Source organism: Musa acuminata, chromosome BXJ1-11 (genome assembly GCF_036884655.1).
Source record: "Musa acuminata AAA Group cultivar baxijiao chromosome BXJ1-11, Cavendish_Baxijiao_AAA, whole genome shotgun sequence".
Lineage (NCBI taxonomy): Eukaryota > Viridiplantae > Streptophyta > Magnoliopsida > Zingiberales > Musaceae > Musa > Musa acuminata.
The window spans coordinates 7,408,836-7,434,932 of NC_088337.1; the positions used below are offsets into that span (position 1 = coordinate 7,408,836).

A 26,097-nucleotide genomic window follows, 5' to 3' on the forward strand; every position below is an offset into this window, starting at 1 on the left:
AACAATCACGAAACCCTAGTTCTTGACTAGTAATTTCCCCTAACTAATTACTTCACATACTCCAAAGATCATTTAGTTACAATAAGATATCACCATAAAAGAAACGCAAGATAACCGTCGATCGATCAAAATATATTGCTACAGATTTTTTGAAAGAAAGTTCCTATAACGAAATACAACGTGGATCCGAAGCAGACCTCAAAGAACGAAGAACATCGTTGATCAGAATAAGCGAAACCAGCACGAAACGATAAAAAAATTATCGAGCCCAAAGATAATCATCGTTGTTCAGCATATGAGAGAACAGCGTTAAACGATAAAAAATTATCGAGCCCAAGACGATCATCGTCGCTCAGAATAAGAGAAAACGGCGCGAAACGCGATCAGGAATTATCGAGCCCAAGAAGAACATCGTTGATCAGCAGAACGAAACAATCACGGATAATCGATCCCTAAAGTTTCTCAAATGCAAAATCCCACGAACACAAGAAGCAAACCCCAGGAGTTGAAGATCATCACATAACTCGATCATTCCGTAAGAAAGAAACGGCGCAAGAATCATCGATCCGTAGAAGAAGACATCGGAGGGAACGATCCGTGGAAGAATAGGAGACGGATCGAACCATGAGAGCCGTCTTGAACCTTAGAACGATGCGATACCGGCGAGGAAGCCATACTTCCTCACAAGAACCTTGGGCGGCGAATTGCACGGGAGAGGCATAGGCCAAGAGGTCGAAGCAGGGTTTGGCTCCTCCTGGTCGTCCGCCCTCGAATGCCTTCCGCTTCCCAAACCCACAGTAAAGCAAGATGTCTGTTGTTGCGGTTATTTATAGGAGAGCTAAAGCTAATCTCGACCGTTCACATATGCAGGCTTAATAACACGGTGGTTAGCGTTTGTTGCGATTATTTAAAGGAGAGCTAAAGCAGATCTCTACCGTTCATTTAAGCTAGGTGATGCAAACGAAGGATTTAACGAAAGCATATCTCTACCCTCATTTTAAGGAGAGCTAAAGCGTGTTGCAAGGGCCCACGCTGAGATCTGCAGATATGGGCCGTCGTATTATATTGGAGGAAACATTATTGACTTGGATTCTCATTTTGCCCTTCGCCTTCTTATCAATGACATGTTTAAAATTTCATAGAGGTAAACTATGCCACCAAATTACTTCCCACCCTATTTTGCAAGAGCTTGCGTGCGCTGAGAGAGGGAGAGAGGGAGAATCACCAAATTTGTACATAATGATTTTGTTAGAAATAAATAACAAAAGTTTAATGATCCTTTATTATTTTAAAGAATTATTAATTCTAAATTAATTGTTCTCTTTTCTTTTGTCATTTGAAGTTCTGTACTATCACCAAGCAAACCAAACATGGCAAAGGGCGAAAATTCCCCAAGATATAAAAATTTCACAGCTAGAAATCAAGAAGACGATACAAATTAACTCCATATATAATGCTACCTTAATTACCTTAGAGTCACACCAGAAATCAAGAATCTACAGTGAACAAACCATGCAGTATAGGGAGAGCTCTTATGCAGTCGGCGGAGTCCAGCATTTAGAAATTCTGCATCACGCAGGCTTAATGGAGCTTTCATCGCACAGGCAAGAAAATGCACAAAGCACACCTCAACGAAGTTTAATAACAACTTATCTTGATCTGCATGATGGAAGAGTGATGCCGCCACAGCAGGCTGCTATTATTACGTACAGCAACAGAGCAATTGCAACTGTCAACACAGCTCTGCAGTGCCACCAACGGACAAACAGTTGGTATCATTAGAGTGGAACATTGACCAAGTCTACAAAATTAACCTACAGAAACCCAATGGGCAGCAGCAATAAAATGCTTGTGAATGGAAAACAGTTTAAAGCTTGTAAATACATAATAAGCAAACATATGCTCTGGTCCCATCTCGATTACGTGATCTAGTCATACAGATGTTACCTCTTGATCCGGTCAGCCATCTTCAGAACTTTATGCTAGCAAAACCATAGAGACCAACACCATAAATATTTGGCTATTGGTGGAAGAACAGTCTTGAATTTTGACTTACCATTAATGCAGTACATAAGCCATTACTTGAGGGGCATCAACCCTTACGCAACGAACTAATCCAACACTAGTATATAACACAAATCCATGGACTTGTTAAGGCCTCTAGTACAATGTGCTGGTCAAAAACCAGCACACAGCCCTACTCACAATTTAAACCTAGGCACCACAACTCTCAATTAACAGTTTCCACGGAATATAACTATACTCACAAGACAAGATTATAAGAATGGTGCCATCCAGGAATCCACCACTTGACCAGTCAATCCATCTGACCTTTCACTGCCTCATGAAATAATGTCTCTCTAGAGTATCAAAGTTAATAATATTCAGTATGGATGTACAGAATCATAATGTTAAATCCAAACCCCAATTGCTAGTGTCAAACGACATGATAAAGACCTTAAGCTCTGACTTCGTTTCCTAAAGATGAAAAGAAAACCTGACCAAAATAGTTTCATATGGACATATTTCAGCAACCAAATGTAAAGTATTAACACTTTGTTTCCTAAACACATGAAATTAAACCTGAACAACACAGTTTCATAAGGACATATTTCAACAACCAAAGGAAATTATAAACGCTAGTTTACAAAACTATCATATGACCTTCTATTCTTAATAATCCTGACTGGGCAATGCATCACACCAGCTTTCTAGATTTTAAGTGGTGATTATGTGCATTCAGATTTTGTGAATGGCAAAATCACCACAACCTATATGGAGAAACAGAATCAACTAATCAATACTTCCAGATCATAGATCCACATTTTGAGCCTTCGACTACTCATTCATTTTCAAGAAAAACTCAAATGCTATATGCACAAAGGGCACTGATTCTAAATCATTCAGAAGAAATCTCAAATATACTTTCATTTGCTCACCTTAATTATATCCTAATTATCCAAGGAAACTGCAAACTAAGTCAATATTGTTAATTCTGCATTTTCTTACAAAAGATTTTGAGCAAGATGAAGCTTCAATCAACTTTTACATCTTTGTTCTCTGACACAATTATACGACACAAGTCAGTGAGTCATTTTTAACAAACCTGAGAGACAAAAATGTAGTGAAATTACCAACAGTAACTGTTATGCAACAGTAGCTTTTACACTCCTTCAACTTCTTATGCTGCAGTAACAATAACCATAGGAGAAACGAAAAGAACTCAAATTATTTTCAACAATCAGATCATCTGGATCTATTAATCAGTGAAATTACCAATCACAGGTTGACATCAAGTGAAGGCCTAGTCCGTAATAAAACTGAGAGAAATAGACATTTTTTCAGTTATTTATTTAGTGAAATAAATTCAATTAACACAATTTTATTGGCATCATCACCACCACCAATAAGTTTAGACATATTAACCACACAAGAAACAAAACTTGGTTGTCAGGTTATAAAGTCCTCATAATTGTTAAGAAAAAAATGTAAACGTGTGAAATAGTTCAAGCATAGGGCTCAAATTGAATATTAGACACTTACAAAAGCTTGGCATTTTTCATCCACAGAGCACGCCGGAGTCGCCTAGATTGCTTTCTAAAATGAAAAGCACTGTCTTGCATTGTAGCAGTTTTGTCAACGAGAAGTGAAATACGATCACCTCGGTCCAATATCTTATCAATATTGTCCACCATGATAGTGTGTATCTGCAATTTTTTGAAGTGTCATAAATTTGACTAGCACATATCACAAAAGAGGATCAACTAAAAGTTGAGGATAGTATAAAAATGAGAAATGATTTGTAAGAAAATGGACAAAACTAATGCAAGATAATACAGAATTCCTTAAAAAATAACAGATAAATTCATTATATGTCTACATAAACTAATGTGACATCAAGCCCCAAATCCCTGTACTTACGGCAAGACTATAGTATCTCTTGAGAGCAACTTGATACTATCAAACACCAATGCTTTATAAAATAACAGATGAATTAAATGCCGATAGCAACTTCAACAAAACAAACATAAAGTAAAAAATATGTCAATTACCAATCTCACATCAAATACCATCATACTCACTTTTTCTTGAGTCATACGAAAGAGCTTAGCTGTAGCGAACGAAGTCAATTAAATCATTCTAGTTGAAAGAGCCAGATTTAAACTTTCAATCAATGTTTAACATGAAATATTATGCAACAACCATGCCACTAAGAGAATATGTTCCAAAGCTCATACAATTCCAAAGACAAAATTACAAATGATGGATTCATTGTAGTCATGTTTATTATGCACAGAAATTTTGAATAGGAAGGAAAAACAAAAGGTGAGAGGATAACAAAAGAGCATTAAGGACTTCTTAAAATAAGAATCACAGGATAAAACCCCTTTATGTTTAAGTAATTAACCATTTAAAAATTGAAACTGAGTGTTTTTCTGCAACAGAAAGGGATCACATTACATTTGTTTAGTTATCCATCAACTATCAGCTATCACGTAGTCTTATGTCCGTGCACCTAATAACAAGATTAACATTTTAAAGGGAACATAAATAGCATTAATCATCGGAACAGTAATCGGCCAGCTACCACTTTTTAAGAAAACAATATATTATAAATAAATCTTCAAAACTTGCCTCACTAACTTCACCTCGCACACGGTTAAGTGTGTCTGCACTTGGGTTGCTTGAGAAGAATTCCATCTGCTGATGTAACACTCTGGAGAACTCATCATTCATTGCATAAGCTAGTGCAGAATGGGCAACTCTGCCATAATTCTTCATGAATCTCATGTGAATGTCCTCCAAATATAGAAAAGGAACCCGCCCTACAGAAAAGCAGATGAACACCGTCTAGTCGAAACAAAATCCAGAGATGATAGAACATAAAGGCAGAACATAAATGACAGAGTAACTGAAAATAAATTTTGACACATAAAACACAAAGTTCAACTGCTTTATGTATAAACTATAAACACCCAGAAATCATTGCTAAAATAAACATCTCTAAGTAACTCGTTAAGAAGAAAAGGACAACTGTACTCTCTACCCAGGTCTGATCAAAGTTTCATTAATTTATCCTTCTCACCGTGGAATCTATGGATATGAAGCATGGATACAGACATTGGTAGTAATATGATATGATAAGAATACACCAATATATCAAATCATGAAAAAAAAAATCACGGAGTTAGCAATTGCAAAATTAAATACTTTTATATGACAAAGCTTGGAATTTGTTTGTAGTGTTAGAATGTGTAGTTATATATTATGATAAATAGCAACAAATAACTAGCACGCCTCATGTATTCATTATTAATGGGTTAAGATCTTGGCCAACTTAGATACACTGCTGCTAACAGTGTACGACTACGAATACATACTACTAGAGACAGGACCAGCTGCGCAAAGCAGCCCTCAACAGGGTCCAACAACACCTGAATTTGGCTGACCAAGTCAACATCTTGGACTGCTTGGCTGAGGAATAAGACAGTTACAGGGTCAGGTCCAAACCAAACCATGACAAAAAATGAGAGGAAATAAAGACCAATGGTGAAAAATCAAAAGACAGAGTAGGAAGATTAAACAAAGAACCATTGTCTGACAGAATCTGTGGAATGCAAATGTCAAGTCCAATCTCCCATACAAAATAGCATTGAATTATTTAAAAATCAACACAGCCAGCCCTCAAGCAAAAAGAGAATTCTACCATCAGGAAGGATCAAAAGACCGTCCACCAACAACAGGGCAGTATAATTATTGGGAAAGGAAAAGACCTTTCCTATCCCATTTCAATGTTAAAATGTTTGTATGAAAACTAATCTTATTAACTACAATTTGGGATACACCTTTATGCACTTATTCACATATTTGCAACATGTCCTAATATGTACTGAAAAAAAGTTAAATATAAGAAGGGTTTTCTATTGGCTGCTTCAAAACTTCCAATCATGCACTCAGCCAAACTGCCAAACAACATAAAAAAAACCCATCTAACAAGCTGACGTTACCATAATTTTAGCTAAAATAAATGACTATATATATAAGCATGCCCTAATCCCACTAACATTAAAAACCTAATCTCCTACCCCTCCCCAGTAAGAATAACAAAGAAATTATAAATACCTTAAGCCTGCATGGAGTTATCATGAATCAAATACTACAATAATTTCCTTCTTTCTTCCATTAGTTCTTACAGTTGAATATAACTGCGATATACTCGTTGAGCATCAACCATTCGGTTTCATGATCAGTAATCTAAGGTTATGAACAAAAGAACAAGATTCTTATTACTTGCAATAAAAATAGGACCCAGCAAACAGATTATAACCCTAAATACCCCACACCCCTATATCTCAAACAGAAAGAGATCATCAAGAAACACCAATTTTCTAACCAAGTCTCAAAATCACACAAACATATGGATGATATAAAGGAAATGCGAGAACATGAGCCTTGAACTCACTCCCGAAGGTCTCGTTGGCCATGCACAGGAAGGTGATCCCATCAGACCTGAGGACGTGGAAGATGTATCGATCCTGGGAGAAGCAGAGCCTGGAATCGGAGTCCGGCGGCAGCTTCTCCAGGATACGGCGCGCGAGGGCACCGACGTTGCCGGTCACGGCCGCGAACTCGGCGAGCACCACCGTTCCCCTCGCCACCACCGCGTAGAGGATCGCCATCTCTCTCTCGTCGAGGTCGCCTTGTTAGGATTTTTTGGCAAAGGAAACGCCCTTCTTTAGCCACTGGAGAGTCAACCTCCGATGGCTCGTCGGGGGATAGGCGTTAAAAGTGGGAAGGTCTCTTTTGTGAAAAGATAATTATTACATTATAACCGAGGCGAAAATTCTCCCATTCCATGCTACTACGAATCTTGATGATGATAAGCACACCTCGACACGCATCTCAACACAGCACGGAGCAAAGATGGGTTAATGCTAGCGCGAATCTTGATGATGACAATCACACCTCGACGCCCATCTCAACGCAGCGCGGAGGAAAACTGGGTTCATTCTAGCGCGAATATTGATTATGGTAATAATCACACCTCGACGCGCATCTTAACGCGGCACGGAGGAAAGATGATTCATGCTAGCGCGAATCTTGATGATAATAATCACACCTCGACGCGAATCTCAACGCAGCACGGAGGAAAGATGATTCATGCTAGCGCGAATCCTGATGATGATAATCACGCCTCGACGCCCATCACAACGCAGCACGGACGAAAGGCTTGTTCCGTGATGGTGCGAATCTTGATGGTGGTAATCACACTTCTGTGCCCATCTCAAAGCACGCTGAAGATGGCGTTGGTTAGTAGGGTGGCATGGGATGGTTTATATAATCGTATGAAATTTTTCAAAATACCAAAAATATTTTTTTTAAAAAAATTATCCTATAATAACACACGTAAAAGAGCTTTTTTTTTTTTGTAAAATCCTTCAAAAAAAACTTTTCTTATTCTTACTTCTTTTGTCACTTGAATCCCCCCTATGGAAGGAATATTAAGTGAAAAAATAAAGGTAAAATGGTCTTCAAGAATAGTCAGTCATGTAGAAAATGTTTACATAAATATAATTAAAGTAACTTTATTAAGAGAAGTTCTCCCTCTAAATCCCTTTAATCACCTTCTATGTTGCATTCATTAACTATGATTGGTGCATGGAATCTTTATTGAAGAAAAAAATAATGGAATTTTTTTTTATAGTTTCCAAGTAAAGACTAAGACATACCTTCAAATTTAATAATTTGTGCCATGGAATTTGATAAAGTATTATTCAAGGCAAATTGAGAAAGGATTGCATGTACTAAATTGAGGCTTTGTTGGATAGAAAAAGACTTGGATACAAACATAAGATTAAAATTCCATCTTTTTCAATCTAAATATAAGCTTGAAATTTCTTATAAATATTTTCACGTGTACCTCTCTAAATCTAATATCGAAAATATATGAGCACTTAGAATGTTTTTCCTCTATGTCATACTAATTATATATTTTATAGAATAATAAATATTAAATTATTTATAGAATAAATAAATCTTAAGTACCGAGGGATTGTTTCCATGCTTTGACATCTTTGTCCTTCGACTAACCTTATCTTCCAAATTAATGTGGTCTACAAGATCAATAAAGAGTATTCGACTCTTTATCGAACAAAGAAAATAAAATCGAAATGAATAATGAATAAAACAACTCAAAAAAAATAAATATTCAAGATAAAACGAACAGATAAAGATCTTTTAAGCGATCGATCGAAAAATGTTCGTCGTACGATTGATAAAGAGTATTATTCCCAACATCCCCAATTTGACGTGCCGAGTCAAGCCAACGTGAAGTCCACAGCGAGCAGGGCCCGCACCGATGAGGAACTTCCAGGGGTGACTCGGCATACGAGCACCATCTCGATCTACGGGCGATGACCATGCATGAACCTAAACTAGCCAACGGCGCAATCCTGCACGTGTGCAACACTAGGGCCGACAGTCATCATGCGTCGACTCGCCACCTATGCGCCAAACCGAATCCCTTGGACACGTGCGTGAGCCACCGAGCAGCCAGTTGTAACCAAACGAGAACAGAAACGAAAACCGACCGCTCCAAGTGGAAAGCTCGTCTCTCATCCAAAGCGCAAGGGCGAGACTCGTACACTGCATGTAGATCGTGAGCACCGCCGCCACCGACGGAGGAATACGAACGTCTTTTGCTAATCCACTTGCACGACATACTGTCCGTCATTCATACACGATGAAGAAGAAGCCTGTACAATCTACTTCTATTTCAGGCAAGACATGCTGCTACTTGGAGAAGGACAGGTGATGTCATGGATGCTCTTCCTTTTGGTCTCCCGGCTCTTGCCCGCGTTCTGGCTCTGCCGGATGAAGAACTTCTGCGCGTGGCTGGCGACCTGCGTCGGCGTCCTCGTCTTCACCGCCCACCTCGAGATGTTCCTCCAGTCTCCCTTTCCGTACTTGCTCAGTCCTTCCAAGAACAACCTACACCACAAACCAGTAATGCGGGCTTTAGGTTGAGCCCATTTCCGTGTTCAGCAGGTAGATGTGCTCACCGGTGTTCCTCCTCGGTCCAGGGGACACCGCGCTTACGCTCCTCCCTCCTGGTCCTGGCGGTCTGCTGGTTGCCTTCCGCCCCGCCGTCCGAGCCGTCGAGATCCCCGCCGTCTTCGTACTCGCCCCAGCACTCGGGGAGCTCCACCATCCCCCGCTCGATCATGTCGCAGTCATGGACCAGCGCCTGGTAGCGCTCCCACGCCTCGGCGGCGCTCCGCCCCGGTAGCTGCTCCGCGATGGCTGACCACCGGTCCGGGGTGCCCTCCGAGTACACCACCAGCGCCGTCTCGAAGAGCTTGTCCTCCGCCCGCGTCCACGGCCGCGGGACCCCCGCTAGCTGCTGCCCCGAGAACATGCTCGCCGAGTTGCCCACGTAAGCGAGACGGGACGGAGTCGGTGGGTGTTTGGCGAGCGCTGCAAGCGAATATATAATGAGAGGGTGGTGGTGGTGGGCGAACACGTTTAACATCATGGGCGCGCCGGATAAGTCCACCACTCTGCCGTCGTCGCACACGCGTCTGTTACGTCAATCATAATCGACACGAATCTGAATTCTCGATCGGACGGTCACGATGCGAAAATGTTGACATCGAAAGTACGAGGCGACTACGGTTTGATCCCAAGTCGAATCGAATTGATAGAATAGAAGGTCCGATTTATATGTTCAAAAATTACATATAAATCATTATGACTAATTATCATTCGATCATCAGTTAAAATTAAAATACTAAATGGCGTTAATATCAACTAAAACATTATATAAATATAAGAATACTGGGGTTTCTAAATGGATGTCATCTTTATTTGCCTTGGACGCATGAAGGTGAATGACGCCAACGAGCCAATGTGAGTAGGCGGCTGATGATACGCAACTTTTGTCCCATTAACGTGGTGTCGTTAGATGATGCTGACAAGGATACTTTTTAGAAATATGCTTCAGTGGATTTGGATGTGTTGACTGGGAGTATTTTTTATAGTTTCCATAGTATTCGAATTGTTTGAAGAGAGGAGAAGAAAGTCCAATAAGGATTCGATTATTCTATAAATGTCTTGTTGGCAAGAGAATGTGACATATAGCTCTTATATTTTTCTATGACATATCTATGTAGAGTAAAAGAAAGAAATAATAAGAAAAATATGATGTAGAAAGAATATTTGTGTTTACGATTGACTTAAGAGAAACCCATAATTTAATTTCGCATGAGAAAGAATTTGATATTAAGGATAGTATATCTATCTTGCATTCATTATTTTTAGATTTACATTTAATTATGAAAAGAACACCGATGCCTTGTTAGATATATAACTAATCTTTTAGGAACCTTCCTTTACAGTATCATAAGGTGCTTTTCTCCAGTTCTCCAGAGATATCATCAAGATAGTTTGAAGCAATCCATTTCTATCGCAGTGTTTTCTTCATGTGCTAATTCGACTCTCTTGATTCATGCATTGTCCGGAGAGCAGACATGACGCGATCTAATCAAGTTGGAATATCTTCCTATATATAATCTCCTCTAACCACGTGAGTTTTTTCTACGTGAATAGTTTATGTGGGTTTTTGGTTGTGGTCATCATTTTTTTTTGTCTTAATTATGTAGGTGGATAAGTGCAGAGATGGAAATGCAATCACATTCTCATGCGGATGATTATTCTATGATTGCAAGATTAGTTTATCTACCTGTTGCATGGGCTGCACATAATCATTGGAGGTCAAACTTTGCTGCTGCAACACCCTCAATCCTTCTCCATTACGAGGATAATTATGTGTGCCTCACTTCTCTCCATTAACATCGTTGCCTCTTAATGATCCTGTCGTCATCCTGTCCCTTTCTTTAAGAAAGGATGATTGGCATCGAATCTATAATACTGACGAGAAAGAGTTATCGAGCTCAGAACTGTAGCTAGATTTCTGGCATTGGTCGAACTGATGGATGAATCTCTCGTTGTCGTGGGAAACAACCTTGAGCCGTGTCCTCGGGGCCGACGCGGCTCGGTTCGGGTCCGGACGACGGGGATCTACCTGGGGTATTACTCGAGCCCGCTGAGGTGGTCGGGTGCGACGTCCGATCGGGATGGTGTAGTCGCCTCCTCCGGGCAGGAACTCCTCGCCTGCTCGTTCGGCGGGGACCTTCGGGTTCTCACCTGCACAAAGGTCGGGCCGGGGTGCTCGACCCGACCCCTCCGACGATCAAGTTAGCAGATGTGGAGGGGGTTTCAGATGAAGAAGTGTTTTGTATCTCTCCCTCCCCCCCCCCCCCCCCCCCCCCTCTCTAATGAACGAGAGGATATTTATAGGGAAGCTTATTGTTGTTTGATGTGCCCGCCTGTAGGAGGCAGGCTGGTAGCGTCTGACATGGGCGTTGGCGTGGCGTGAAGAACCGAGCCTGAGTAGGCGTTAATGCGCCTCGGTCGGTGTTTCGATTGGTTTGACTGAGTGCAGTCGCGTCGATCGAGGCGTGAGGCGTCGGCTGACATCAGCCGAGTCTTATCATAATTACTATCCTCATCATATTCCTCCCCGGAAAGAAGCTATGCGTCGGTCGTTGTAACGGGAGTCCGAGACATGGCTTTAGCTTTCAGACGGGCTGGCCGCGAGGGCGCGGTCTGAGGGAGCATGGAGCCGAGGAGCACAACAAAGGCGGGCTGGCCGCGCAGGTGTGTCTCGGGCAGCATAGGGCCGAGGAGCCGAGGAGCTCGACACAGGCGGGCTGGCCACGCAAGTGTGTCTCGGGGAGCATGGAGCCGAGGAGCACGACGTAGGTGGGCTGGCCGCGCAAGTGTGTCTTGGGGAACATGGAGCCGAGGAGCACGACGCAGGCAGGCTGGCCGCGCAGGTGTGTCTCGGGGAGCATGGAGCTGAGGAGCACGACGTAAGCGGGCTGGCTGCGCAAGTGTGCCTCGGGAGCATGGAGCATGGAGCCGAGGAGCATGATACAGGCGGGCTGGCCGCGTAGGTGTGTCTCGGGAGCATGGAGCCGAGGAGCACAACGAAGGCGGGCTGTAGGCGTGTCTCGGGTCATGGGGCCGAGGAGCCAAGGAGCACGACGTAGGCGGGCTGGCCGCGTAGGTGTGTCTCGGGGAGCATGGAGCCGAGGAGCACGACGCAGGCGGGCTGGCCGCGCAGGTGTGTCTCGAGGAGCATACGACCGAGGAGCACAACGCAGGCGGGCAGGCAGCGCAGGTGTGGTCTCGGGCATCATGCGGCCGAGGAGCACGACGCAGGCAGGCCGCACAAGTGTGGTCTCGGGCATCACGCGACCGAGGAGAACGACGCGGGCGGACAGGTCGCGTAGGCGTGGTCTCAGGCAACATGGCCGAGGGGTGTGGCTCGGGTGGTAGGTCGCCCTATGGGGGGCTCGGTAGTCTACGGCCGAGGGATATGGCGAAGGCCGAGGGACACGACTCAGGCGGGCAGGTCACGCTGAGGTGGACTCGGGCCGAGAGGCCGCCCTAAGGGGGGCTCGGCAATCTACGGCCGAGGGATATGACAAAGGTGGGGAGTCACCCTGAGGTGGGCTCGGCAGTCAACGGCCGAGAGAAACAGCTCGGGTCATTGAATATTTGCCAATATCGTTCGGAGGTCGTGGCGGGGTGTTCGTCACAATGGCCTCCGCACGAGGGATGTTCCCCCGAGGCTTCGGTCGGGTGTGACCTCTCGGTCGTGGGCTCATCTGAGTCGCTCGGGTGATCACCCGACATTGCGGCCCTCCTTCTAGCGCCAAAATGTTGTGGGAAACAACCTTGAGCCATGGCCTCGGGGCCGACGTGGCTCGGTTCGGGTCCGGACGATGGGGATCTCCCTGGGGCGTTACTCGAGCCCGCTGAGGTGGTCATGTGTGGCGTCCGATCGGGATGGTGTAGCCGCCTCCTCCGGGCAGGAACTCCTCGCTTGCTCGTCCAGCAGGGACCTTCGGCTTTGCACCTGCACAAAGGTCGGGCCGGGGTGCTTAGCCCGACCCCTCCAACGATCAAGTTAGCAGATGTGGAGGGGGTTTCGGATGAAGAAGTGTTTTGTGTCTCTCCCTCCCCCCCCCCTCTCTGATGAACGAGAGGGTATTTATATGAAGCTTACTGTTGTTTGATGTGCCCGCCTGTAGGAGGCAGGCTGGTAGCGTCTGACATTGGCGTTAGCGTGGCGTGAAGAATCGAGCCTGAGTATGCGTTAATGCGCCTCGGTCGGTGTTCCGGTTCGTTTGACCGAGTACAGTCACGTCGATCGAGGCATGAGGCGTCTGCTGACATCAGTCGAGTCTTATCATAATTACTATCCTCATCACTCATGGTTTTTAAGTGCGTCACTAGAGGATTCTTAGTAATCTATTAGGATGAGGCCTTGAAAGATAGTGACAATATAGTGTTTTTGTGGATGAGCGTGTGGAGGAACATATGCCATATGTACTCTACTATCTTAAAGCGGGCTATATGCAAAAGGATTAGAAGATATATGTGGGTGAAGAATGGGCATATCTGTGTGCCGTTAGACTATGGGCCGAAAAGCCGGCCGTTCTAAATGTGTTTTCACGTTTTTAGGGCCAGAAACCCTTCCTCTTCGTGGGTCGCAAGACCTTGCAGGGATCCCCCGGCCTGCCGAAGGCGACGAGCCCGCGGAAGAAGAAATGGAGGACAAGCCCGACGGTCCGGCGCGCGAAGAGGGGGAGGGCGGAAGGACGGATGGAGAAATTGGAGGGGAAGGGAAAGGAAGGCGGGGACGACGATGTGGTGGAGGTGGCGACGTCGACAAGGAATCCGCGGCAGCATGCATTGGTCCCGAAGCTCTGTACGTCGTCCGTCGAGATGTTTGATTCCTTCTCAGAGTGAATTCAGGTGTCTTCTTCTACTTTTACTTTCTGAGTTCAATTGTTTGGTTAGATATAAGAGTCTTTTACCTTCAGTTACGCATATGCATATGAACCAATATGGGCAAAAAGGAATACCGTAGTCTTAAATAAGCAAAACATAGGCTTAAATGAGGAGTTTGGTCTTAAATGACAGCAACGAAGATATAAATTTCTAATTATTTGGGTTGGAATTTTATATAGATTTTTATTGCTCTTGAGCTTTGTAAAATTTAAAAAATCATATTATTAACAAAATTAGGAGTATTTGAGTCTTTTTTAATATGTTTAAATAAAAAAATTAAGTCTATTTTAATTTCTTCTCTCATCGTAACACTAATATAGTAAATATTAATAGATTCACAAGACAAAATTGTGACCCTGCTAAGTTCAAATTGATGTAAATTTATAGACCACAAGTAATATGACCTAATGATGTCCAGTGAAACGAGAAGGAATGGCCTAACGTTAGAATTAGGAGAACCATTAATAGAATTTTCCTGGTGATCGACTTATGTTCAATCTTTGGTCATGTTGATGCATAATGTAGCACAATATTATCCACCGGAGTACCTCTATATATATGTATATATGTATATATATGTATATATAGCAACCCACCGAGGGAGAGATCGTTGTCTCGACCTAACCTGACATCGATCTCCTTTGTTCAAGCCGTCGTATAGGCAACTCTATGCATTCGGGATCGGACAAGTCATGCTAACACTTCGACCACGGCATAAGGTTTTCCAACATAGGGTAATCGACCAATGAATGCAACAAGTGACGAGGGGGAGATGCGATAAACCGAAGATGAAGGTTAAGGATAAAAATTAAAAAAAAATAAAAAATATTTTATAAAAAAAAAAATAATATAAACTAATTGAGAAAAAAAATAAAAATAAGAGGGGTTTTTTTTATGAGAATTTGCCATGATAAAAAGAATAAGTTTTTAAGTCGAAAGGGACTAAATATTGCCTGAATATATTCTCGTGGGGACCTAAAGACATAAATGTGCAACTACAAAACAAGGCTCAATAAAAGCTCGTTAGCTACCATTCAATCCCTTTCACCCACAGGAATATCCAGCGTTCGACGAAAAATCACGGAGAAATGAATGACAAGAACCCTAAAATATAGAACGAAAAGAAAGAACAAAATTAAGAACATAGAATTCTACCAACCCGCTTCGATCGCACCAAACAGGAGACAAGAACTATGGCCCAGGCCACGCATCCATCAAATTCACGCGAGTTCGGAGGACCACTTCTAGTGATCCAAAACTGGTGCAATCATGCATCCTACGTGCATGAATTTGCACCATCGGTCTTCCCTGTTGCTACTGTGGAGGTCCAGCAGCAGTACGCTTGTGCCTCGGATGCAATGGAACGTATGCACGAGGTGTACATGAGCAGCTTATCCCCATTGTGCATTATTGGTCTTAAATTGTGGCCAACGGTCCCATCTGTCCCCTCTTTCGTGGCTGTATCTGAAGGAACTCCTGCATGTGATTCACATCTTGATTATTTACACGTGGAAAATTATGTCTGGTTAACATATATAAATAAATATATGCAAATCATGCATCCTACGTGCGTGAACTTTCACCTTCGGTCTTCCCTGTAGCCAACGTGGAGAGGCAGTAGCAGTACGCTTAGTGCGTCGGATGCAATGTAACACATATGTATGAGGTGTAGATGAGCAGCTTACCGCCATCGTGCATTATTGTTCTTATATCGCGGACAACGGTCTCATCTGTGTCTTCTTGCGGCTGATGTCTGAAGGAACTTACGCGTGTGATACACATCTTGATTATTTACAAATTGGAAGTATTGAAATGCTATTGATTTGAGTAAAGAATTATGATAATGAGGGGGAAGAAGTGGATGAATAGAAGTTTCATGTGGTGCACATCTTGACCTTAGTTTGTTTCAGGATTATTAAGTTGATCATGTGTGTAGACTATTATTGTTTCTTTGAAGAAAATAAAGTCTCCAAAATGAACAGCTATTCTTCTACATGTGATTCGCTTGATCAAAGTAAATCGATTATACTGTTCATCTGCCAAGCGAACGGATTGAAGTTGTTCGCCTTATCAGACCCGTCAATTACATCTGCATGATTGATACTTTGTCACAGCCGACAAGATGATGTAGGGGTTCTATGATGTGTCACAGCAGTAGGGACGTAATTACGCCAGGCATTCATGTGATAAAGATCTCTTGCATGCGCCTACATCCCCCGTTAAACACCTCAGCTTCCTGTAGTAAGTCTACAGCAAGTCACCTCCAGTCCATCTGCTGCTCGAGTCGTCCACCATTCTTTCTATCGGCACTGAGAATGAAGATTCAATGTGATAATGAGATGCCGTGAGTCGCAATCGAGCTCAGTAGAAGCCGGTGACATCGAACGTTCGTTCACATCTCCGTGTACCGATGTGCGATCTGAGAAGGATCAATGGGTGTGTTACTACTATTCTCGAATTTTGAGCACTTCGATTTATAAGATATTGATTCTTGACAACCATATAAGTTCATAGCATTTCACTTTCAATCATGCGCTCATGGAATCCAGAAGGAATTGCAGCGTCTGTAATTCCTGACGAACATATAAATAAAAAAGAGTTATGACTTGACTTCGGGTCATCTTTTTTATTATTTATTGCTGTTGAAATGATACAAAAAGAGTATTCATGACAATCGGACACGGACAAGGTGAGTGTGACATGAACGAGACGAAGTTAGCAGCAGGTTCCATCTCATCGGTCCTGATCATGAATAATTCAACATGGTGGGTCCAACAAATAATTAAGCCAATAAAGATCCTCGTCTTATTTGTGACTCACCTCAACTATCGTTTGCATGGTGATCATCATATGATGAGAATGGAATCTGACTGCTATAGTATGAACTATGAACTATATAAATATAATAATACAATGCATCCTTCGTTGACGAGAGACATGTGCTTCACGTGTTGCGAATTTCGTCATTCTTTCTTAACAGCTTTATAAATGAATAAAGGGAAGAATAAGACTTTTGTCTCCCCGAGTTGATGTACTTAACACTTTCTCATACGGATTGACTCCATGAATCTGAGCTTTTAAAGTCTTGGAATGAGGAAGAATAAGAATTTGTCTCCCCAAGTCGATGTCCTAAACGCTTTCTCATCCTAATCGACTCCATGAATATGATATGAGGTTCTCTTAATTTCCATATCGGAGATGTCATCTTTTGAGATAACCATGTAGGGTGAGGTAAGTCTTTGGGAGGATACCTTCACTGGTGTGAAGAGATATCATGTGGTTACCATTCACCAAGCTGGTAAAAGCCCCTCCAATTATTGGAGTGCGTGGTGGGTGCCCTGCCACCTTGTTTCTACTTGCCAGTGACCTTCTTTTTCTTCGGTACGTTCCACATGTCTTCTTGTCTTCATCCCTGTGATGGAGCTTCAGATGGGAACACAGCCTTGAGTGAGGATTCTAATTTATCATTTTCTTGACTTGAAGGCTTGCAGGCCAACCTGTCCTTTGGAGACAACTCAGTAAAGCTTTTTGGACATTTAGGCGGCCACCGTTGGTCTGTGCCTTTGCTCTTCTGCCCTAACAGAGCTCGGAGGGAGGGGTGTGGTTGCCCGCCTGCACAGAGTTGCTCAGAAGAGCTGATGCTGATGTGCCAAGGATAATTGGGGAATGCTGAGGGAAGATTTGATTGCAACCAAATAGACCTTCATCAGCCCATCAAAACATTCACATGATATTGCCACCATAACCAGTGATGATTATGACCTGCATGTCATCACCAATTCATTTACAGATCTACAGAACATCAAAATAATGTTTCGTCCTACCTGCTCGGATTTCATGAATATTTTTGGATTCCTCGAAGGTTATGGAATCTTAGTATGAAAAGATTTCAAAACAAATTATAATTAAGATTTGATCATTCTATAAATATCTCATATATTTTTAAAATTTATTAAAAAATTAGAAAATGCTTTGAATATTCTTACATTTTGAAAGAAAAATCAGGAGAAATTCTTCCAATTTTTACGAGAAGAATGTATACCCAAAGTTGTGTCTTAGTATAATGCTATATATCGAAGAATTTTATTATCCTTGGTTCAAACACAAGTAAAAAGTGTTGATTCACATAAATTATTTAATTATTTGTGTTCGCCTATGGATTCTTCTTTTAGTCTTTCCTCTATAGTTAAAAAAATCTTCATTGTAAAAAAAATTACTTTCGCTGTTATATAGAATTTGGGGATAGCAACTATTAATATAATACGAATAAGGGAATAAGAAACTTTAGGAATATGTTCATGATTTATCTTATCGATTTGTATCGATATAACAATAAATTATCATTACGATATATATTAAGTCGTATCAACATATCAACACATGAAACACATCAACGTACTCATATATATTATTAATAGTATGTCAGTTACATGGAGTGTATGTTATGACATGATAAATCTTAAATATGTCACCAGCTGTGATCGTTGAGATATGATAGATATTATATGGTTTAAAAAAAGAGGCAGGCACATGCTGAACATGCAAAAGCAGCATTTATTACAAGCCAACTTGAGGAGAATTTTAACCTTGGAACTTATCACATGCCATCTAATGGCATTTTACTGCTTAGAACAAGAAAAAAAAGGCATGTCAACTTTGCAGATGGTTGACTACAGGAAATGAGAATAATTAGAAGCACAGCCACTGAGCAGCTATTTTATCCACCTAAAGGCCAACAGACATGCAGCCACACAGACACATTACTTGTGGGAAAGAAACCTGCAAAATGAGTAGGTAGAAAGTCCTGCAACGTGGATCCCATGGCATTTTTGCCCACCACCCAATTAAACCTTTCTCTTGCTTCTCTGGAGAATGACTTCCACTCAAGTAGAGTTTCTCGAAGAACTCCTTTTTTGAGGCCACAATACCTCAGCGTATCTCTCTGCTGGTATTGGGCATTGTCACCAGTAGATATGGTCCCATTGGCCAAGAACAAATACATGCCACCTCTCTCTCTCTCTCTCTCTCTCTCTCTCTCTCTCTCTCTCTCTCAAATGTCCACTGATCTGTACAGTTGCTCTGGTTATATTTAAGAAAGAACCTGCTATAACCCGACTATCTGTCATCTCCACTCAAGACTTGGCAGAGTAGGGGAGAGGGAGAGAGAGAGAGAGAGAGAGGAGGAGGAGGAGGAGGAGGAGGAGGTCAGGGTCATGGAAGGTACTATAAGCACCTCCCCCAGCTTGGCCAAACTTTGTGAAAGCTACTTTACTCTTAGGCACATTTCAGTAGGTTCACACAACACTGGTGTTTGCAATGCAGGCAGTGTCTCTACCAGTGTGGTTCGCTACATCGACCGAGCCTACGACCTCCTCTCTTCCCTGTCGACGGCCGAAGCGCTGAGCCGGGTCGCCGCCGTGTGCGAGGTGGTAAGAGTGGGGGTGCTGGTGCCGCTGCTGAAGGTGGCCGTCGTCCTGTGCTTGACCATGTCGGTGATGCTGGTCATCGAGAAGCTGTTCATGGCCATCGTCGCCCTCTACGTGAAGGTTTTCCGGCGCACGCCGGAGAAGATCTACAAATGGGCGCCTCTGTCGCAGGATCTGGAGCTAGGCTCTCTCTCCCACCCCATGGTCCTTGTCCAGATCCCCATGTTCAACGAGCGAGAGGTAAGTCTTCTCCCGACCCAAGCTACTCATCATCATCATCTCTCTCTCTCTCTCAAGCACACACAGAGACACGAGCCACAATTTGTGTGTTGTTGCAAGTTCCTTGCAGATACGATACTGTAGGTGTGGGCTGTGATGCACACTGGGTGGTGCCACTTGTCGAATGGAGCCCACGCATGTGAGAGGTCACATCACCCCGGGATAATCTCAGGGCTGACCCAGTGCTTTAAAGTGGCTCCTCCTCCGACATGATCGGTGGTGGATCATGGATGCTTTTGGTTTGCACACGCGTGACCCATGAGCTGATGCTGTCGTATATAGTACACCGCCACCATCAATGTGATGGATGGTGCAGAACAACTGTCCATGCTCTGCAAATGGTGTGAAGACCTCTGAGTCCATAATTAATGGAATCTGTGCGATCTATAGCAGTAGGACTGTAAAACACACAATTTTTCTCTCTTAGGTTTTTAGGTCAATTATCGAACCTAAATCATAAGACAACTGGGCACCGATTGCCATATCAGATTTGAGAAATGGCTGCTTGCAGTGGAAGTAGTTGACCAAGTGGCTTACAGTATGAACTGTTGCTTTGTTCAAAAGAAAGGAGAAAGGAAGCTGTGTCGGCTATCGCAAGGAACTTACTGGTGCACCTCAAACACTATAATGAGAAGGCACATTGCTTGGTCACTGGTGGATCCTTCTTTGCCCCACCATGGTGGCCAAATGTTGTCTGACATTAATATATGTAATCTGAACATGACTTTGCCCCGTCTCATCTGGATCTGATCTCTTCCATTTTATATCAGTATATTGGCTTTCTTCACAGATCTTTACCCCACATGTAGTACCTTCCTGACAGGCCAGGTCATAAAGGACCTAGTCGACCTATAATTCTTCTCGATGACAGTAAGAAACAAGTTCTCATTACTGAGTGAGCTTCATGAGAGTACTAAGTCTTCCAATCACACGACACATTCATTTAAGCACATTTGCTACAGCTGATGATGTTGCAGTTTGCTGGAGAACATTTCACAGTAAGGGAGAAGAGCAGGGTTGGTGGTTGTAGGCCATCTAAGACTTCTATCCTTTGGCCTATCTTCCATTGAAAGTTTAATCCTTTACCCAGTCGTATGGGCAGGATGTCGACCAGAGCACATGGGCACCGCCTGCACTCCGCAGATTGTTGTTTTGTGCACATGATTCACACTGGTGATGGAGATATATCAATTGCTTCCACTATAGATGTGTATGATTGCAGTGCAGAAAAAAATAGAGAGAGAGAGAGAGAGAGGTCGTACATTGGTCTAGTCAAGGTCAATCGGAAAAAGAAACGCTTGAGAGATTGGGTTCATATAAAAGAATACTATATTTCTCAGAACATAAGACAAACAATGCCCATCATTAAGTATCACTGTATCAGAATAGAAAAGGAAAAGGAGATACTCTATCTAACATTAATTCTTTAATTTTTACTTATACTGTCAGTTTTTCCACATTCTGATTGACATTTTTATACTTTTTTGAGCTTTCTGATAAAGCACAAGCTGAATTATGCAGGTTTACCAGATCTCAATTGGAGCAGTGTGCAAACTGGCATGGCCGCATGACAGACTCATAATACAAGTCCTTGATGATTCAACAGACCTATCAATTAGGGTCAGCTTTCCTGCTCTTTGAATCATGGTTAATTTGAGACCGTGAGCTAACCACAGATGCATATGCGAGATCATTATGATATCTACTTTGAATTTTACACTTTTTAAGTACTTCCATGAGGTTGAAGGTTATTTATATGATGTATCATGAAAAATGGGTCTTCTCATTCTGTGTTGTCTTATAAAACAACATGCCATCAATTCATTCTTTCTGATCACCTGCTGTGGCTGAATCATAAGGAGTTCTACATTAAGATCATGACATGATATGTATTAGTGTGCAGGAACTGGTGCAAGAGGAATGCCAGAAGTGGTCCAACAAGGGAAGAAGAATACACTACATATCAAGGGACAACAGAAATGGATATAAAGCTGGAGCTATGAAAGAAGCAATGGATCTTGACTATGTGAAGAAATGCGACTATGTGGCAATATTTGATGCAGATCATGAGCCCCCAACCGATTTCCTTTTGAGAACCATCCCTTTCCTCGTGCACAATCCCGACATTGCTCTTGTTCAAGCACGTTGGAAGTTTGGTAAGTTTACTTATCAGCATTGGCATCTTCTTAGCTTTTGTGCATCGACAGCGAAATTGGATAGTAAATGTAACATATAAATTGTTTATAAACTCTCAATGATATCAACATTGGCATGCACTTTTCTTTCACTTTTGTCCAACTCGGTTTTTCTCTCTTTCGATGCTATTCCTAAGATGCAGAATTCACTCTCGACAGCTTGATTGGCTTATTTTCCATGGTTTTAGAGCATACTGACACGGAAAAAGAAAGACTCTCATTTGCACCAACTATATCATCGCATTTCACTGAGTTTAATGCAACACTGAACTCTTTTCATTGCTCCTGCAACATTGGATTTTGTCAGACAAGTTGACCTCTGATTCTATGCAGTGAATGCCAATGAATGCATAATGACAAGGATACAAGAGATGTCACTGAACTACCATTTCAAAATGGAGCAACAGTCGGGTTCATCAACCATGGCATTTTTTGGATTTAATGGTGAGTTTTGTTTTTGTTCTTGCGGTAGAAGAAGAGTAACGAGTGATAGTCATGATTTACTGATTTCTTTTGCATTAGGAACTGCCGGTGTTTGGAGAATCCAAGCTATTAATGAAGCTGAAGGCTGGAAAGAGCGAACTACTGTGGAGGACATGGACTTAGCAGTTAGAGCATCTCTTCAAGGCTGGAAATTTGTGTATCTTGGAGACCTTAAGGTTTGTGTATATGTTTTCTTGGCTGCTTTCAAGAATGAAAAATCACATTCTGAATTGGATTTCAAGAGGATGAATTGACAATGCACACAAAATGCACAAAGTTACTGATTTAGGATATGGCATAACATAATTGGTTAAATGAAGTTCTATTAGGCTCTTGTAAATTACAAAATCTCTGAATCTTGATTGAATTTTCACATTCATGCAATACTAAGTTTATAACACAAGACAAATAATATTTAGGAGGCGAAAACAAAGTATCAGTAGAATTTGCGGATCTTCCAATCGCTAAAACATATTTTCTTCAGAAGGTAAGCTGTGAATAACATTGAATCGTTAGTGATTAACATGTTTCTGTATATGTGTTTGCCAGGTTAAAAGTGAACTACCAAGCAGTTATAAGGCGTATCGGTATCAGCAACATCGTTGGTCCTGTGGACCTGCAAATTTGTTCAAGAAAATGACAATAGATATTATAATGGCAAAGGTCAGCTCAATCTACTGATCATAAATGGATGACGAGTGCCATGATTGTGTATCTGTCTTTTCTTACTATGAGTAATTATCATACAATCGTATGAACAAATTGCAGCGAGATTCTCACATATTTAGCTTAGCGATGTCCAAAGTGTATGATTTCTCATTTGCTTTATGTGGCTTTCTGCAGAAGGTGTCTTTGCTGAAGAAACTATTTCTGCTCTACAACTTCTTCTTTGCAAGACGAATTATATCCCACAATGTGACCTTCTTCTTCTACTGCATCATCATTCCATTGTCTTCCTTTTTCCCCGAAGTAACAATCCCAAAATGGGGGGTGTTCTATATCCCAACAGTCATCACCATCCTCAATTCAATTGGAACTCCAAGGTTTGATACCAGCCATAAGTTCATCTTTACTGAGCCATGGCCGAATGGTCGCTTCCTCTCTTCATCCTGAAGTGGTTCAATTTTTACAGGTCTTTACATCTCATTATCATCTGGATATTTTTCGAGAACGTCATGTCCTTGCATCGATGCAAGGCTGTCTTCATCGGTCTATTTGAAGCAGGGAGAGTGAATGAGTGGGTCGTCACAGAGAAATTAGGGAAAGCATTAAAGACCAAACAAGTTTCAACAGCTGCCAAGAGAAGTTCAAATAAGTTCTGGCAAAGGTAATTCTGATGGCAGCATCATTACCATGAACTCAATTTTTTTCTTTGCGACGAGACTCATGCTTAACTTGCAGTCTTGCACTACTTCTCTTGTTGCTCACAGGTTTCTTTTCTTGGAGCTGGGAATGGCAGTAGTCCTCTTGATATGTGCATGCTACAACTTCATCTACAGATCAAACCAGTACTTCATATTCATTTTTCCTCTCTCTCTCTCATTCTTCTTGATGGGTTTTGGTTTTGTGGGCACTCACATTCCAGCAGCAAAGTAGCTGAACATAGCTTCGACATCACATTTGTCCTCCTCCATTTCATTGTTCCTCTCTTCTTCTCTACACAAATTCTTTCATGTCATCCAACAGCTATTTTATGTATTATTTCCATGAATAAGAGGCCAATCCAGCATCATCATGGGGGAGAAATTAATTGACTCCACGGAGAAGGATTTCGCTAATGGCTGAAAGTTATAGGCTGATTGCATGAGCAGTGCAGAGTTATGTTAGAGCTGATTGCATGCAGATTTAGGCTTATGTTCTCTTAAGAATAACACCCTATAACTCAGCCACTGAAACACCAGTGTAACTGTTCTGTTTAGTGAGTAATAATATATCAGTTCATTCTCTTATGATGTCTTGCTGAGGAAGTGATCAGCCGATGAACGATTTGGAGCCATTTCTCCTATCTTTCCTCTTTCTTTCTCTCTTTTTTTACTGGGCTTGCGTAACTGAGGGAAGAAACAGAACATCACAGTCCAAGAGATTGTGAACCAACAACAGTCTCTTTGCTTGTCATTTAGCAAGGAAAAACTGTAATCAAATTCTTAATTTAGGTATATGTATTTTTTGTTAATAAAATTTAGAAAAAAATTATTCAATAAGGTGATATTATTTTTTAATAAATTAAATAAAAAAAAATAAATATTAAATAAATTTAAAAAATAAAAATTTAAAGGATTCACCTCCTTCTACTTAATAATAGAAGAAACAAGGAATTTCATGCTGCTGAGAAGAGATAGATTTATTGTCTTTCTTGATAAAATTTTTTTTATTTATTTTTTATTTTTTTTAATATTTAGAATTTTTATTTTTTGTATTAAAAGATGTTATAATTATTTATGATATATGTAATTTCTGATATTTTCTTCTATTCTTTTAAATATCTAAAATTTATTAAATTAAAATATGTTACAATTATTCATACTATATACAGTTTCTAGATTTTTTTACATTAAAATTTTTATTTTAAGATTAAAATATATTATAATTATTTATACTATACATAGTTTTTAAAAATTTTACAATATGTGATTTTCAATATATTTATATAATAGTTGATTAAAGTATTATTTTCTTCCTTATGTAATTTTATATGTGATTTTCAGTAGATTTATACAATTTTATCTGTCTAGTTTGTTGCTATTTATTATGTTTTAATAATGATTAGATATTTGATTATAGTTCCATGATACTATAATTCAATATTGAGAGAATCGGTGAGGATTTAGGTTGAGATGCTATAATTTTCTATGATGTTATAATTAAAATATGTTCGACTCAATCTAACATGAGTAGTTATGTACAATGCACATGAGCTATGGGCTAGCTTCCTGTGGTGCATACCCAGTTATATAAAATGCATATGACTAGTATATGAGTTAGTCCAACAACATTGCTAAGTATTATACAGTTTAACTCATTGCCCTTATTTTGTTTTGTTTGATTCAGACCTAAACAATAATTGAACCAAATTAAATTAGGTCAGTTTAGATCGATTCAAGATGATTCCAAATCAGTTTCATTTATTTAAATTTGTTTAACCTAGATTGAATCCAATCTAATCCAAATTATATCAGTATAGGATAATTTAAAACGGGTTAAATGAGGATTAAGATCGATTCAGTTATGTTATAGTTAAATCAAGTTCAATTAAATCGATTAAATTAATATTAAAGTTAGTTGAGGACTACTTGATATTATTTAACATTAATAATATTCGAAAAAGATGTTTCAATGTATTATTTCATATCTATATAAATATAAACATGACCAGTATAAAATAATAATATAGATAGTTGAACAATTCCTTTATCCACTATGGGAAGAACATGCCCTCACTTTGACAGGTGAGATACACAGCTCTATCCGTTATTGAGAGCATAATATGAGTTTGTCTCTATATATTCTTGAGAGAACACAAACTCTTCGTCCGTTATCAGGAGAGTGTTCATTCGGGTATTTGATCATGTATTTATTCTAAAAATTCTTATTTAGTATTGTTAAAATATTTTTATTTTATTTTTAATTTTTAGAGCAACCTTCCAATAGTATTAGATCGGATTCTAGTATAAAGTAGACTTTCTTCTATGGTTTCGATTTATTTTGAGCTGAGTTTTTTAATAAAAGGACAAATTTTGACTTATATTTTTTATAAATAAATAAATTATAATAAGTATTTATAATATATATAT

General features: G+C 40.8%; 3 protein-coding genes across 3 annotated transcripts; 1 reads left to right on the forward strand and 2 right to left on the reverse strand.

Moving 5' to 3' along the window:
• Positions 1–1,387: 1,387 nt before the first annotated feature.
• LOC135597125 (vesicle-associated membrane protein 714-like) lies at positions 1,388–6,791 on the reverse strand. The gene is made up of 4 exons (XM_065089666.1): positions 6,464–6,791; positions 4,636–4,826; positions 3,544–3,707; positions 1,388–1,743 (listed from the first exon to the last, which is right to left on the reverse strand). The coding sequence occupies exons 1-4, from the start codon at positions 6,678–6,680 to the stop codon at positions 1,650–1,652; spliced, it is 666 nt and encodes a 221-aa protein (XP_064945738.1). The 5' UTR covers positions 6,681–6,791; the 3' UTR covers positions 1,388–1,649.
• Positions 6,792–8,721: 1,930 nt separating this feature from the next.
• Positions 8,722–9,454, reverse strand: LOC103970762 (transcription factor DIVARICATA). The gene is made up of 2 exons (XM_009384677.3): positions 9,063–9,454; positions 8,722–8,991 (listed from the first exon to the last, which is right to left on the reverse strand). The coding sequence occupies exons 1-2, from the start codon at positions 9,416–9,418 to the stop codon at positions 8,772–8,774; spliced, it is 576 nt and encodes a 191-aa protein (XP_009382952.2). The 5' UTR covers positions 9,419–9,454; the 3' UTR covers positions 8,722–8,771.
• A 9,506-nt stretch (positions 9,455–18,960) lies between these two features.
• On the forward strand, positions 18,961–24,255 carry LOC135597126 (probable glucomannan 4-beta-mannosyltransferase 11). Its single transcript, XM_065089667.1, has 10 exons — positions 18,961–19,143; positions 19,246–19,589; positions 21,150–21,248; positions 21,532–21,784; positions 22,157–22,267; positions 22,346–22,482; positions 22,856–22,969; positions 23,150–23,349; positions 23,439–23,633; positions 23,737–24,255. The coding sequence occupies exons 1-10, from the start codon at positions 19,137–19,139 to the stop codon at positions 23,900–23,902; spliced, it is 1,626 nt and encodes a 541-aa protein (XP_064945739.1). The 5' UTR covers positions 18,961–19,136; the 3' UTR covers positions 23,903–24,255.
• Positions 24,256–26,097: the final 1,842 nt, after the last annotated feature.

Bases quoted from the DNA above. Each gene is read 5' to 3' on its own strand.
- LOC135597125 (XM_065089666.1), bottom strand. From the start codon at position 6,680: ATGGCGATCCTCTACGCGGTGGTGGCGAGGGGAACGGTGGTGCTCGCC. The intron at 3,708-4,635 runs GCAAGTTTTGAA...AAAAAATTGCAG, and splicing joins TGCGAGGTGAAGTTAGTGAG to ATACACACTATCATGGTGGA. The intron at 1,744-3,543 runs GTAAGTGTCTAA...GTGGCACTGCAG, and splicing joins ATGAAAAATGCCAAGCTTTT to AGCTGTGTTGACAGTTGCAA.
- LOC103970762 (XM_009384677.3), bottom strand. From the start codon at position 9,418: ATGTTCTCGGGGCAGCAGCTAGCGGGGGTCCCGCGGCCGTGGACGCGG. The intron at 8,992-9,062 runs GTGAGCACATCT...TTTGTGGTGTAG, and splicing joins TGGACCGAGGAGGAACACCG to GTTGTTCTTGGAAGGACTGA.
- LOC135597126 (XM_065089667.1), top strand. The intron at 21,785-22,156 runs GTAAGTTTACTT...GATTCTATGCAG, and splicing joins TCAAGCACGTTGGAAGTTTG to TGAATGCCAATGAATGCATA. The intron at 22,268-22,345 runs GTGAGTTTTGTT...CTTTTGCATTAG, and splicing joins GGCATTTTTTGGATTTAATG to GAACTGCCGGTGTTTGGAGA.